The sequence below is a fragment of the Amyelois transitella genome, chromosome 24 (genome assembly GCF_032362555.1).
Source record: "Amyelois transitella isolate CPQ chromosome 24, ilAmyTran1.1, whole genome shotgun sequence".
Taxonomy (NCBI): Eukaryota; Metazoa; Arthropoda; class Insecta; order Lepidoptera; family Pyralidae; genus Amyelois; species Amyelois transitella.
The window spans coordinates 887,924-903,120 of NC_083527.1; the positions used below are offsets into that span (position 1 = coordinate 887,924).

At 38.5% G+C, this 15,197-nt stretch overlaps 1 protein-coding gene across 1 annotated transcript; it reads right to left on the reverse strand.

Annotated features, from left to right (window-relative positions):
• Positions 1-4,496: 4,496 nt before the first annotated feature.
• On the reverse strand, positions 4,497-13,313 carry LOC106137987 (probable metabolite transport protein CsbC). Its single transcript, XM_060951361.1, has 9 exons — positions 13,182-13,313; positions 12,163-12,392; positions 10,819-11,139; positions 10,213-10,318; positions 8,521-8,589; positions 6,658-6,770; positions 6,121-6,225; positions 5,251-5,433; positions 4,497-4,951 (listed from the first exon to the last, which is right to left on the reverse strand). Exons 1-9 carry the CDS (start codon positions 13,216-13,218, stop codon positions 4,703-4,705), a joined length of 1,413 nt encoding a protein of 470 aa, XP_060807344.1. The 5' UTR covers positions 13,219-13,313; the 3' UTR covers positions 4,497-4,702.
• Positions 13,314-15,197: the final 1,884 nt, after the last annotated feature.

The window sequence follows — 15,197 nt, forward strand, 5'->3', positions numbered from 1 at the left end:
CCCATTTCGTTGTATATCATTACGAGACGCCTGTTGCTTTTATTTAGCAATGTTGTAATCATATAAAATTGCAGGGGCGTCTTAAGCGCTTAGCATGAAATTATCAACCAATAACAACATACATACCATCACACTTATTCCCGACAAGGTAGGCAGAAACAACTTCTTTCCACTTGCGACGATCCCTGCATCAATCTTTTCGTACAGTTTAGGGTACTCTTGACCGGACATTTCAAGATGTCCCTGATTTGATAAAGGTACGTCTGCTTTTCCTAGTTAGGCCTGCCTTCAACGTTCAAATTTACAATTTCCGTTGTATATTTACCATATCTACTTTTCTATTCAACTGCTTTCATTCACCCTCTCCACATAACTAAACATTTAAAAGCTTAATTTATATAAAACTAGCGACCCGCTCCGGCTTCGCACAGTTAGCATTTATGTATACATATAAACCTCCCTTTTGAATCACTTTATCTATTAAACTGCATCAAAATCTGTAGTTGTTGTAGTTCTAAAGATCTAAGCATACATACATAGGGGCGGACGCGGGAAGCGTCTTTGTTTATAATAGGTAGTGATTTGTCACAAAGAAAGACTAGACTTTTAGGAATAACAAAAGTTTCTACTATTTCTGGAAATTCCCACAGAACCAAAGCCATGGTCAAAAGCGTAGTCTAAGTTTTTCTCCCCGTTAAATATGCACTTTAAATCAATTAGCATAATGTTTATTTCGCAATGCATTGAGTTGGAGTATTGTATATCTGGTGATGCGTAACTTAATATGCTTGAAGGAAATTGATGCAATGACCATAGTGATGGGACATCTCGTAAAATATTCTTTTTGTTATATAACTAAGAATTAATTTCACCACGCTCTTTTATGCAATTGGTGCCGTGTGGTTCCCGGCACCAATAGAAAAAAAGAATAGATCTATTATCTACTAAGGGATAGGCTAATAAAGTTGGGATTCTTCTTTTAGGCGACGGGCTTGCAACCTGTTACTTTAAATCAATTCTATCAGTAAGCCAAACAGCTGATTGACAAACAGACAGACTGTTGGCTCTGCCTACCCCGCAAGGGATATAAACGTGACTATACGTATGTATGTATGTACGCTCTTTTAGATAGTTGAACAGGCTGTTCGTTGGTCGTTTAAGTGAGTGAGTGTTCTATCGGGAGATAACTTTTCTATCAATGCGTTATACTTAATCTCTAATGGATACGTTAATTTATTTTAAAGAGCCATTAAGTGTTGCCTCTCTAATGTAGAATGTAACTAAGGCAGTTATCAAAAAATAATAAACAAACCTGTAAATATTTCCTTTGCAAATTGTTACAACATTTTTAGAGGTTTGGCTCCAAAAAAAGAATAGATAACACATATGCCTTATAAAGTTTCCTGAATGGATTCCCAGAGCGTCACCATTTTGGTTTAACTTATGTCCCATTATTTGTATTATAACGTTACCAGTCACGACTAATTCCATCACTAGGTGAGTCCACATTTTCATTCATAAAACAAGCTATCGAGGTCAGTCGCCGGCACCTCGTCGCTTCACTACGACGTCACTTGTTTTATCGTTGTTTTGTTTTGTTTTTGTTTCTGATAACAAGGTATGTTTCCACTTAAATAACTAAAAATTGTTTATTTTTGTAATATGCAGTGTTGTTTAGTTATTTTTTAAGGCCAGAAAGAAATTGTAATTTAACTAACAAGTGGCCATTTGTGTTATAGTAACTACAGTGCGATTTAAACATGTTTTGGAATAAATTTTGATTGGTCACTTACTTACCTAGTTATATTTTGTTTCCTATTGCTTTTAAATACATATTTTTATATTTGTCAGTGGTATATTACTTCATTATGATTGTATTAAGTGGATTTTGCCGGAGGCGTTGCTTCCGTAAGATTTTTAGAAATACTTAATGTAAATGTTAACCGTGGCATAAGAATAGAGAACAAATAATATACCTATATGTTTGTTACCTTTTCACGCAAAAACTATCGAACAAAGTTTGTTTAATTTTTATAAGTAAGAAAGCATTTGTATCACCTACAAACATTACTACATTCACCGGTTCAGTCAAAAGCTTCTGACAAGTCCGCAACATATAAAAGACGTTTCCACATTTCAGTTGCACCAAATAATGCCAACATAACTAGGATGGCAGAAAAACAAGGAGTTCGTTTTGAAGAAGCCGAGAAGAGGAAGACTTTGATATTAGGTGCCTTGGCATGTATATTTGGAGTGCTGATATGGTTGACCAGGAGTTCAGCCTTCGCAGTAGGTAGTCTAGCCCTGGTAGCGACGTACCTGATGACAGGGGATAGATACCAGTGGATTTTTATCTGGTTGAAGACTTACAAAAGGGATTGGCTGTAAGTACCTAGTCATAATTCATGCTAATCAGACTTCAATACAAATTTTGTAAATGTGAGATTTGTACATGTTAGTTACTCTTCATAAAACATGTGTTTTACATTTACATTAATGTGGGGTAACCGTATTGGGGTTTGGTTCAAATATATTGAAAACAGTCACAATGAAAAAAAAATACTTACTATCACAAATGGAAGATTTTTAAAATTTTAATTAGGTACCTACCTATATTTTATTGGTAAAAACAGCCAAGCGTTGAATTTCTCGATAGAAAATTTCAAGATGTGTGCAAAAAACGGTAATAATTTTTGGACGCCTACCTTTGCCCGTGGCCGAAATAAGATAAAAAATGCAGATGTGTAATATCGAGCATTTTTTTAAAGATAGACTTTGAATTATTACTATCTTTGATGTTAGTGGACGTTACGCAATTTGGTAGAGCCCAAACAATTTTACTCCATTATTATTAATTTAAATAGGGATATGTTAACATAAATATCACGCCTCTTTTCCGGACGGTAAGGCAAAAACCAAATCCTTTTTTTACGACGACTTTAACTTCGTTTAATTTTTTATGAATTTTGAGTGTAGTAATGATGTTTAATGTTTGAAATGCCTTGTCAAGGTTTATAAATACATGCCGCTTTGGTCCTCTTATCACTATATCATGAGCATCAATATAGGTACATAAACAACCTTACAGCTACACTCCGAACAAAATGCTTATTTACAAACGGACTTTGTACCTCCTTCGGACACAATGGAGTATGGTATGCTCCTGTTGTGACACCCGCTGACCTTTCGGTTATGATAAACTCGTTTGCGTTTATGTGATCCTAGTCATCATCCTCTTGTCGTTAGTCTCAGCTGCGTGCTCTGGAGAGCCCAGGGTTCGCGTGTGACCACGATCCAGCCCCTATAGCATGGCACGCGCGACGCCGTCTTTATCGCGCGAAAAACTGTTTCGCTTTTTATTGTGCCGTGAAACGGGACAGCGATATTTTGCGCGATAAAAACGGCGTCGCGCTTTCCATGCTATGGAGATGGATTGGATAATTATGGTTTTTACACAAAACGACTCCTGTTCCACCTCTGCAATCTACAGGGAAGTTTACCCTTGTGGGCTATGCCCGAATGAACCGAAATTCACTGTAGGAGCATCACAAAAGTGAACTAGGAAGGCTAGTGTGAACTACGCCTTGTACTGACTCTGTTTTTATGGAATAATATTATTAACAGAAAGATGCATTAAGATAATTTGTATAGGTACTTAATCAAGTAACTGAATAATGAATACTTACTCAAGCAACTGAAATACTCAAGCAACCATCAGGAACCTCAAGGATCAGATTCCATTGAAAAGAGTCGTGACTATATATTTTGATCCGGAAAGTATAGGTTCATGTGCTTAATTGCTCATAACCTTAGATATTTATATACTTACGTTATTGCAGAGACAAAAATAGGCAAGGTGTAAATTTAAACTTTTTCCGTATATATAATTGGAGGTTTTTCACCTCTCGACATCCTTAGCCACCCACGCCAATGTTGCCCCTTTGTTGCTTAGCATGGTGACTGATTTGAGGGGCCCATTAAGTGAGTGGCGAGTCACCACCTGCCACATAATAGTCACGTATTCATGATTATGGCAGGTGACCGAACTTCTCCAGCAATAGCCCATTTTAAATCCATCCAAACGTCAACTCCATAACCCATCATCCTTTTCCTTATTTTGTAATAGCTCCACCTCCTGCCGAGACTTGTTCATGGACATATTGTCTATTGATATGCCCGGGAACGGGTTTTGGCAGGAGAACAACATAACACTAACTTCTCCAAAGGGCCTCTACGTGTTGGATTTATATCCCCACGCAAGCCTCTCAAAAATCCGGGGTGTATAGACCCGTGAAATCTAAAAGGAGAAACATAATAATAATAATAAAGGCGTCGGGACGTGACGACCCCATCGCCCCCTGGGTCACCTTCCCAGTGCAATCAGTCTGTATGTATGTATGTATCCGTCAAACGCTGACCATGTGACAGGAACTTTGAAAGCAAGACGTGACGAATTGTATGTATAATTTTTACAATATTAATTACTTTCCCTACATTTCTAGTTCTATTTTGTTTGTTTGTAAACTCTTTATTGCACATAAAAATAAATATAACAAATTACAGAACAGTTAATGGACTTAGAAGAATATGTGCAATGGCGGACTTATCCCCAATGGGATTTCTTCCAGTCAACCAAAAGTTCATTGGATACATCACATTTCATCGTATTTAAAATGCGCCCATAATTCCAAATTCACTCCAACTATGACATGTTAAACTGTTCAGTTTTTTTCGGCGGTGCGAACAGACTTTGGATTTCATCCACTGGTAACCCCTTGGTCTCTGGAATGTAGAAGAAGCTGAAGATCCCGGTGAGGACGCAGATGGCGGCGAAGAAGTGGAAGACGCTGCCAAGCCCGATGAGGTTGGTCAGAGGATCGAAGATGACCAGGACGAAAAAGTTGCAGAGGCTCAGCCATTCGATTGAGATCATGTTGATGTAGCTCTTGACCTGGAAAATATTAAAAGTTATAGCGTTCAAAGGTCATGTCACACCTCGATACATACATACATAAAATCACGCCTCTTTTCCGGAGGGGAAGACAAAGACTACATCTTTCCACTTGCCACGATCTCTGCATACTTCCTTCGCTTCATCCACATTCATAACTCTCTTCATGCAAAGCTCGGCGGTTTCGGGTACTCTTGATCTGTCCCTTTACCAGTTAATTTTCTCCAATTATAAGACACTCATCTTACGTGTCGTCAATTAACGCTTTGAATCCTAGTTGGATTAAGATTAATACGAACCTCTGGTAAGAAAATCTCAGCGAGGAGCACAAAAGTCACCGTGCCCGCGCCGAAGGTGTAGAACATGGTGAAGAGGTATATGAAGAAGGGAGTCACCCAAGTGGGGCCCCACTCCAGCTGGATCTGAGTACCGCACAGCACGCAGCAGGCGCCGGCCGCCGCGGACGAGTAAATGATCAGAGGCTGGCAGGAGAATGAAAGACTTGAAAACACGGCATAGGAGAGATTACATACATATGGTCACGTCTATATCCCTTGTGGGGAAGACAGAGCCAACAGTCTTGAAAAGACTGATAGGCCACGCTCAGCTGTTTGGCTTAATGATAGAATTGAGATTCAAATAGTGACAGTGCTATAGCTCATCGCCTAAAAAAAGAATCCCAAGTTTGTAAGCCTATCCCTTAGTCGCCTTTTACGACATCCATAGGAAAGAGATGGAGTGGTCCTATTCTTTTTTGTACCGGTGCCGGGACACGACAATAGGAGAGATTTAAGGCAAGATATATGCATTCAGGTTGGTAAGAGCGTTCGTGGTCGAATCGGTAGGGTTAAAATGCGGATGGCGCAAAAAGGGACAGGTTCCAATCCCACCTCGGTTATTTTTGAAGTTATGAACATTAGTTTCAATACTAACCGATGCTCTTGCGGTGAGGGAAAACATTGTAATGAATTTGCAGATTCAGGCAACTGGATATGTGACCATGATCGATCCAATACGTGATAGATTCCCCTGCAAAGGTTGCGGAGGTCAAATGGGAGTCGCTTCGTGTAAAAACCTGACTCACTTTTTTATGCCACATTTTATATTTGAAAAAGAATCAATTTTCGATCAGTTTTACGAATATAAAAATCATATAAACAGACAATTACCCTTCTTCCGATGAGATCAGTCAGATACGCTGCTACGATACCTGTTGTCACGCTTATGACTCCGAACAGGACGCTTGCTAATGTGGTCGACATTTCTGGAATCACCTGTAATTTGATAGTTTTTGAGTTAATTCTCTGCAATGTAATAAACGACGTTTTTAGCGCAATGTTTTCTTCCACGAAATGCCTCTGAATCAGTGGAACGGGGTTCGAGTCTCAGTAAAACCGTGAAAAATGGTCTTTTGTCGATTGGTTAGGTCTTTTTTGGAGGCTAGTTCAGTATTTATGAATAGGTCGCTAGACTGATAACATGGAAAAACACAAAGTGTCTGTCAACATGTTTACACTAATTGGCTTTTAAACTTGGTCTCATTTTAAGCGATGGGTTAGGAGAGAGAGATACATTACAGATAAGAGCCAACGGTTTCGCAAAAACTGAAAGGCCAGCTGAACGTGGCCTTTTAGTCTTATAAGACTGTTGACCCTGTCTACCCTGTAAGGGATATAGACGTGACTATATCGGTCTTGAAAAAATACCTGTTCGAACAGAGGTCCTGCGTATACTTGAATCACAACTATGCCTTGGAAGACGGACGCTGTCGTGAGAATGAGACAGATGTAGAAGGCGCGGCGGGTTGCCTTCGAACGCTCTGCAATTTATAATGTCCTGGTAAGTTTGCATTGCTTTCATGATGGAATAGATGATCTGAAGACGGACGCTGTCATGAGAATGAGACAGATGTAGAAGGCGCGGCGGGTTGCCTTCGAACGCTCTGCAATTTATAATGTCCTGGTAAGTTTGCATTGCTTTCATGATGGAATAGATGATCTGAAGACGGACGCTGTCATGAGAATGAGACAGATGTAGAAGGCGCGGCGGGTTGCCTTCGAACGCTCTGCAATTTATAATGTCCTGGTAAGTTTGCATTGCTTTCATGATGGAATAGATGATCTGAAGACGGACGCTGTCATGAGAATGAGACAGATGTAGAAGGCGCGGCGGGTTGCCTTCGAACGCTCTGCAATTTATAATGTCCTGGTAAGTTTGCATTGCTTTCATGATGGAATAGATGATCTGAAGACGGACGCTGTCATGAGAATGAGACAGATGTAGAAGGCGCGGCGGGTTGCCTTCGAACGCTCTGCAATTTATAATGTCCTGGTAAGTTTGCATTGCTTTCATGATGGAATAGATGATCTGAAGACGGACGCTGTCATGAGAATGAGACAGATGTAGAAGGCGCGGCGGGTTGCCTTCGAACGCTCTGCAATTTATAATGTCCTGGTAAGTTTGCATTGCTTTCATGATGGAATAGATGATCTGAAGACGGACGCTGTCATGAGAATGAGACAGATGTAGAAGGCGCGGCGGGTTGCCTTCGAACGCTCTGCAATTTATAATGTCCTGGTAAGTTTGCATTGCTTTCATGATGGAATAGATGATCTGAAGACGGACGCTGTCATGAGAATGAGACAGATGTAGAAGGCGCGGCGGGTTGCCTTCGAACGCTCTGCAATTTATAATGTCCTGGTAAGTTTGCATTGTTTTCATGATGGAATAGATGATCTGAAGACGGACGCTGTCGTGAGAATGAGACAGATGTAGAAGGCGCGGCGGGTTGCCTTCGAACGCTCTGCAGTTTATAATGTCCTGGTAAGTTTGCATTGTTTATATGATGGAATAGATGATCTGAAGACGGACGCTGTCATGAGAATGAGACAGATGTAGAAGGCGCGGCGGGTTGCCTTCGAACGCTCTGCAATTTATAATGTCCTGGTAAGTTTGCATTGTTTTCATGATGGAATAGATGATCTGAAGACGGACGCTGTCATGAGAATGACACAAATGTAGAAGGCGCGGCGGGTTGCCTTCAAACGCTCTGCAATTTATAATGTCCTGGTAAGTTTGCATTGTTTTCATGATGGAATGGATGATCTTTCTTCATCCAAAATTACAAAATATACCTAGCCCGACGGGATTTTTTGGCGGGAACCCAGATGTCACATTGTTTGTACCTATGTTTTCCAAATGTGTGTACTTTTTATTTAATGACTAGATAAAATTCTCCTTCGAAAGGGCTTGACCGATTCTCATGAAATTTTGTGAACATATTGAGTAGGTCTGAGAATCGGCCAACGTTTTTCATACACCTTATTGATAAGGGTTGTCCACCCATAATATTTTTTTTTAAATAGGAAATACTTAAAAATTAATTATATGGCAAAACAACGTTTGCCGGGACAGCTAGTATATATAATGTATATATTATATACATATGTATGTCAGTATCATTAGTCGCCTTTTAAGACATCCATGGTAAAGAGATGGATTAGTCCTATTCATTTTTCTATTGGTGCCGGGAACCACACGGTTAACTTGAATGTATCAGAAGTACTTACTGAAGAATTCCCAAGGTGATATGTCAGGTTTCTTCATTGTTTTCAAGGTCTCTTCTTCGGGGCAATCACCTGGAAAGTTACAAAGAGTAAATTATTTCATTTGTTTAATTTAAATCTCTTAATTACTCTATAATTATGCCTAACAGCTGAACGTGGCTTAATTGTCAATCTTTCAAAACTGCTGGCTCTGTCTACCCCGTGAGGGATATAGACGTGATTATATGAATGAATGATTAATTTTACATACATGTAGGTATAAAGTCACGTCTATATCCCTTCCGGGGTAGAGAGATTCAATAGTCTTGGGCACATTAAGGTTATTTAGCTGTATGGCTTTATGATTGAATTTAAATTCAAATAATGGCAGGCTGCTAGCCCAACGCCTACAAGAAGAATACCAAGTTTATTAGCATTTCCCTTAGTTGCCATTTACGACATCCATGGGAAAGATTTGAGTTATTTTTTTTACTTTTATATGCTGTAAAAACATCTGCCTTCGTAGCATGGCACGCGCAACGCCGTCTTTATCGCGCGAACAACTATCGCTGTTTCACTTTTTTCATGACGTTAAACGAGACAGCTATAGTTTTCGTGTGGGGCTGGCGATAATGATAAAATACATGGTAACATTATATAAATCACACTTCTACCGGAAGGCTAGGCAAAAACTGTAGTTTCTAATTATCTTTAACTGTAACCACATTCACTAATCTTTTTAAGTATATAACCGTTATAAATTACGGTGTTTTATTACAATCTTATGTTAGTTCGTTTGCTTAGGATCATATGTTTTTATTCCCTCAGTAAACAGAACATCTTTACTCTTTATAGTGTTTGATAACATGGGTAAATCCGACAACAAAACACCTCGGTGTGTGACGTTATTTCCCGAAAAAGTTATCTTTATTTTAATGTTAGTAAGAATTACCAAGTTACAAGAGTTGGGAGGCGTGTGAGCTGTCGTGCGCGCTTACTAGGGTCACATAACTACGCAAGAGTGGAAAGGCCAGCAACTTACTGGTCGCCTATGACAGCAAGATCCCCTGCATCGACAGGCAGAGAGCATCATGGTGGAATACCTTGCGATCCTATGATGCCCTCATAATATCATGATGGGCGCACGGAGGGGGTTTAGTGAGTAAGCTGGCATATTATCGGTTTAAAGTTTAAAAAAGGTCCTATAAAGTTAGTTGAGGTCCGACCGAAGTCGCTTCGTGTCCAAACCTGAAAAGCCGCACCTCGAGTTTCTCTTCAGAGTTGGTCATAGCGGCAGGAGGAAAAAATGTTATGGTAAAATTCTGATGAGAATACAAACAATTTACGATATCGTTTCGAACACTTATCAAAATTACTTAACATAAAGTTCTCGTGGAATAAAGAAATCGTTTAATAGCAAAGTCTTTACCTAAGGTTAGTGAGCGAAAATCAGTTTATGTCAGAGAGAAGAAGCTATTGAAGGGTTTGGCGCATATTTCTTTTCACTATATATATAATATCCAAATATATTCTTTACGAATATATATTCGTAAAGAATATATTTGGTTACTGAGTGAAAATGAGTGTGGGATTGACATACACAGATGGTCGAAACTAGTGATGGTCTAAAACTGTTTATTTGGCACATGTTCCTTGGGGAATGCTGGCGTGGTCAATCGCGCGAGAATAAATTCCAGAAAATTATGGAAAACTTACTGTCTGGTCCGAAACTAAGGGCTCGTCGGATGTTGTCGATTTCATGCAACACTTCTTTGGAAGTCGGCGGCTCGCTTCGGTAGAAGGCGACTGAGTTGATAGCATCCTTAAAAAACCATAAATTAATTTAAAAATATATAATTTCTTTGAAAATCTTATACGTAACTTATGGTAAATATCACGGATCATTAAAACATTATATCGACTTGATTAATTGATTTGGTTGTTCCACCATCTCTGGTGGAACAACCAAAAACTTTATCTGCTTTATCTTTCATTACAGTTTTAGAATATTTCAGCATAGATATTTATTATTTGGTACTCGTACAACCTTAATTTGATCATACTCATTGCTAGGGGTGACGAAAATTAGAATCAAGCAAAATTTGCGCTGAATTAAACTAAAGTACTAGGCAATTAGCAATAAGAAAGAGGTTTATGATTACTAATCAAGATAATGCCATTGCTAAAATTATCTTTTGATATTTACCCGCTAAATGCCAGATCAAGACATGATTCTAGACATCACTCTTACCAAGATTTTCAATATGTATCAACATACCTAAATTAAACTTTATACAATTTCGATATAAACAAAACAATTACCTTTTCCCGCCCAACTTTCATGAGATACACGGGAGATTCTCTCAGCCAAAATAGCAGGAGTACGCTCACGATTGCAACTACCAGGTAGACATAAGACATGGTGTAGTAATCCAGCAATCCCCCGAGAAGGTACGACAACAGCATGCCGGTCCCGCTGAAGATCACTGACCCTGAGGTCATTGCCCCTCGGATGGAGTCTTGGCAGAATTCGCTGACGAACACTGGAACTACCAGGTATCCAGCGCCGCTAAGGCCCGAGATGAAGATGGCCGCTAAAACTAGTTCTACTTTTGAAGAGAAGGCTATTAGTGTCCAACAAATCTGGAATAAAATAAAATAGAATTAGAATCTGTATTGATTGGGGGAGCATGCGTGGATTGGATGATGTATCAGTCTTTTTTTTTTCATTCATATAATCACATCTATATCCCTTACGGGGTAGACAGAGCTAACAGTCTTGGAAAGACTGATAGGCCATGTTCAGCTATTTGGTTTTAAGATAGAATTGAGATGTTTTTTGCAAAAATAGAATAAAGGCTTAAAGTTGTTTAAGTACTCCAGTCTTAAACAATTTCTTAGAAGATTGATGTAGAGAGAACAATATTCATTATCTATGCCAAAGGTTGCGGAGGTCAGATGGTAGGCGCTTCGTGTAAAAACTTGACTCACTCAATCCAGGATCCAGGGTCAAAGGCATACCCCGGGCTCCTCTCCAGAGTGGTGAGGATGCTATAGCCAGGAGGAAGAAGAAGAACAATATTCATGATTATCACTTAGACACACACACAAACTTATATATATGTATATTGTGATATTTGATATTTTGGTTGACAGGACAGACTAACTTCCTGGGACTTTATCTTGAGTTGAACAGTTTCATGTACGAGTACATTACATAATAAATAAATACCTATATACGTTAGTTAGCCTCTAAGTAAGTTCGAAACTTGTGTAACGAGATACTAACTCAATGATATTTTACAATAAATACTTATATAGATAAACATTGAAGACCCAGGCCAATCCGAGAAAGTTCGATTCTTGATCCCTGGCCGGGATTCGAACCCGGAACCTCCAGTGTCACAGACAACCGAACTACCAGTGCGTCACAGAGGCCGTGAATTGTGCAATTCATATAAACAAATACTTACTAGGGATAGGCTTATAAACTAGGGATTCCTTTTTTCGGCGATGGGCTAGCAACCTGTCACTATTTGAATCTCAATTCTATCACTTAGCCAAATAGCTAAACGTGGCCATTCAGTCTTTTCAAGACTGTTGGCTCTGTCTACCCCGCAAGGGATATAGACGTGACCATGTGTATGTATGTATGAAAATACTTACTACGCTCATAGAAGACGACACTATCGCGCAATATTTCCTCCCCACTTTGTCCAAAAAGAAGCCGACTATAGGACAACTGATGAGGTTACTAATACTAGAAATACTGCCGAGTAAAGCCGCTTCTCCGTCAGTCATGGGCCTGTTGAGCACCGTGTCCTCCGATCTGAGCAGCATGAGTGATGAGGAAGGCCATGTGAACATCGCTCCCATGCTCATGCTGAGGAAACATACTGAGGGAGACATTTATACGTGTATCAATATTCATTTTTTGCATTTACATGCATTCGATGAAAATGCTGCAGTGTAGTTTGTTCCGCCTCTTCTTCTACACATGCGCTTTGGAAGCTTCAATTAGATTTAATAGTAGTAGTTTTAATTAGATTTAAGTGATGTGACGTCAATAAGTGAGGGGTAGACCGAGTCAACAGTCTTGAAAAGACTGAAAGGCCACGTTCAGCTGTTTGGCTTAATGATAGAATTGAGATTGAAGTAGTGACAGGTTGCTAGCCCATCGCCTAAAAGAAGAATCCCAAGTTTATAAGCATATCCCTTTGTCGCCTTTTACGACATCCATGGGAACGAGATGGAGTGGTCCTATTCTTTTTTTTATTGTTGCCGGGAACCACACGGCACTTGCTTTTGCAATTTCCAATTTCAATTTCAAATTGTTTTCCGGAATATAATATGTTATGTATCTGTGATAAGTAAGCTAGTAATTTTTCGTACTCCATAGAGAAAATTTCGATTGAAAATCGAGGGACGCTTCAGAAAATAATGGAAAATGTAAAAAAAAAACACAGGCATCAATGAGGGCTTCAATGATGCCCAAAATAACTATTCCACGCGGACGGAGTCGCGGGCACAGCTATAATAACTATAATAATCTTAGTGAAAAAATAGGATGAAGTCTTTCTAAATTTAAAATCTTTTTTTTATTACGTGACACAAAACGTGCGTGATTCAACATTTAATTCAGAAAATAATCGTGCGAAAACAATATATTTAAAAATTCCTCTTACCTATAATAGAACCACACACTTGCATACGAATACCCATTTTCACTACTTATATTTTAATTATAGTTATTCTTACTAACACAGTCTGAACCTCCGTGTATCTCACAAAACTAAAAGATTTGTACACAAAGAAACTTTTAAATAATAAGGTATCATAAAGATGAAGAGTTTTTATTGAGAGGATTAGGAATCAAAATAAAATAACATACCTTTACAGTTTATAGCAGTTAACGAATATTCTAAAGTATATTCTATATTTTATTGTAAGTTGCACCACCCTACTAGAAAATGCAAAAGTTTGTAGGGACTAATGAATGTATGTTTGTAACTCTGTAAAGCAAAATCTAATAGACACGGATTTTGATGCAATTTATTACACTCGTAAAATATAGTTTAAGGAAATTTGAATTAGGAAGGGATTATTTGAAAGCCTAGCCTAGCCTACATAAAGTCATACATAAACCAATTCCCCGTTAATAGGCAGACTACACAATACACTTAATTAACTAACTACTTTTATTAAAAATGCTATTGATTGATTGAAATGTGGACTTCAGAGACTAGATCCCCATCACAGATCACATCTCTAGTCGCATTAAAGAAAGAGATAGAGTGGTCCTATTCTAAAATGCCTTAAACCACACGGCTTTTGTACTTAGTAGTTAAAAAGTCTTGCGTTGAAAATTAAAAAAAGTTTTTCCGTTTATTGATAAGAAATTCACTAATTCATACGTTATAATGTAGTTATTTCAAGATTTGTTGTTATCTTATCACAAATCAGTGTAAATGATATTATCTCATTAAGATTCTGATTAGCACCGGGGTTTACCCAAACTGTAGTCAATTCCTTATTATAACTACAGTGTACATGAATATTTACTGTCTTATTTATAAATTACATACATACATATGATCACGTCTTTATCCCTAGCGGGGTAGACAGAGCCACCAGTCTTGAAAAGACTGATAGGCCACGCTCAGCTGTTTGGCTTAGTGATAGAATTGAGATTCAAATATTGACAGGTTGATAGCCCATCGCCTAAAAGAGGAATCCCAAGTTTATAAGCCTATCCCTTAGTCGCCTTTTACGACATCCGTGGGAAAGAGATGGAGTGGTCCTATTCTTTTTTGTAATGGTCCCGGTAACTACACGGCACCATAAAAAAATAATTATTTATAAATTACTAGATAGCTTTTACTCGCAGCTTCTTCTTCTTCTTTCTGCTTGCTTCAGTCTCCAGTTGCACCCTCACCTTTCTGGTAAGGAGCTTGGCGTATTCCTTTGACCTTAGATCCTGGATTGGGTGTGTCAGGTTTTTACACAAAGCGACTCCCACCTGAACCCCTATCTATAACTATTCCACGCGGACGAAGTTGCGGGCACAGCTAATTAAGATACATAAGTGAATTTTCAAAAGATTGGTTCAGTAGATAGCGATCGCGTGAAGAGACATCAAACAAATAAACTTGCTTTCGCATTTATAATATTAGGTACTTGGTATTATGTACATAGGTAAATATTTCTTGTCTTATTTATAAAATTTCCTCAACGTGGCTACCAGCATACTTACCATCAAGCATTAATACCATAATACCGAATTACCTCGAATCTCTCTCTCTCTCCAAAGTTTAAATTCGTCATTATCCTATAGAATCATAAAAGTTATTTATTAAAATATACTTAAATCGGAAGACTATGTAAGTATACAAAATTGTACAGATTTTTATCACTAGTTTGTTGTATATCATTAAGAGACGCCTGATGCTTTTATTTAGCAATGTTGTAATCATATAAAATTATGAAGTTTCAAATTTACTGCAGGGGCGTCTTAAGTGCTTAGCATGAAAATATCAACCAATAACAACATATATACCATCACACTTATTCCCGACAAGGTAGGCAGAAACAACTTTTTTCCACTTGCGACGATCCCTGCATCAATCTTTTCGTACAGTTTAGGGTACTCTTGACCGGACATTTCAAGATGTCCCTGATTTGATAAAGGTACCTACGTCTGC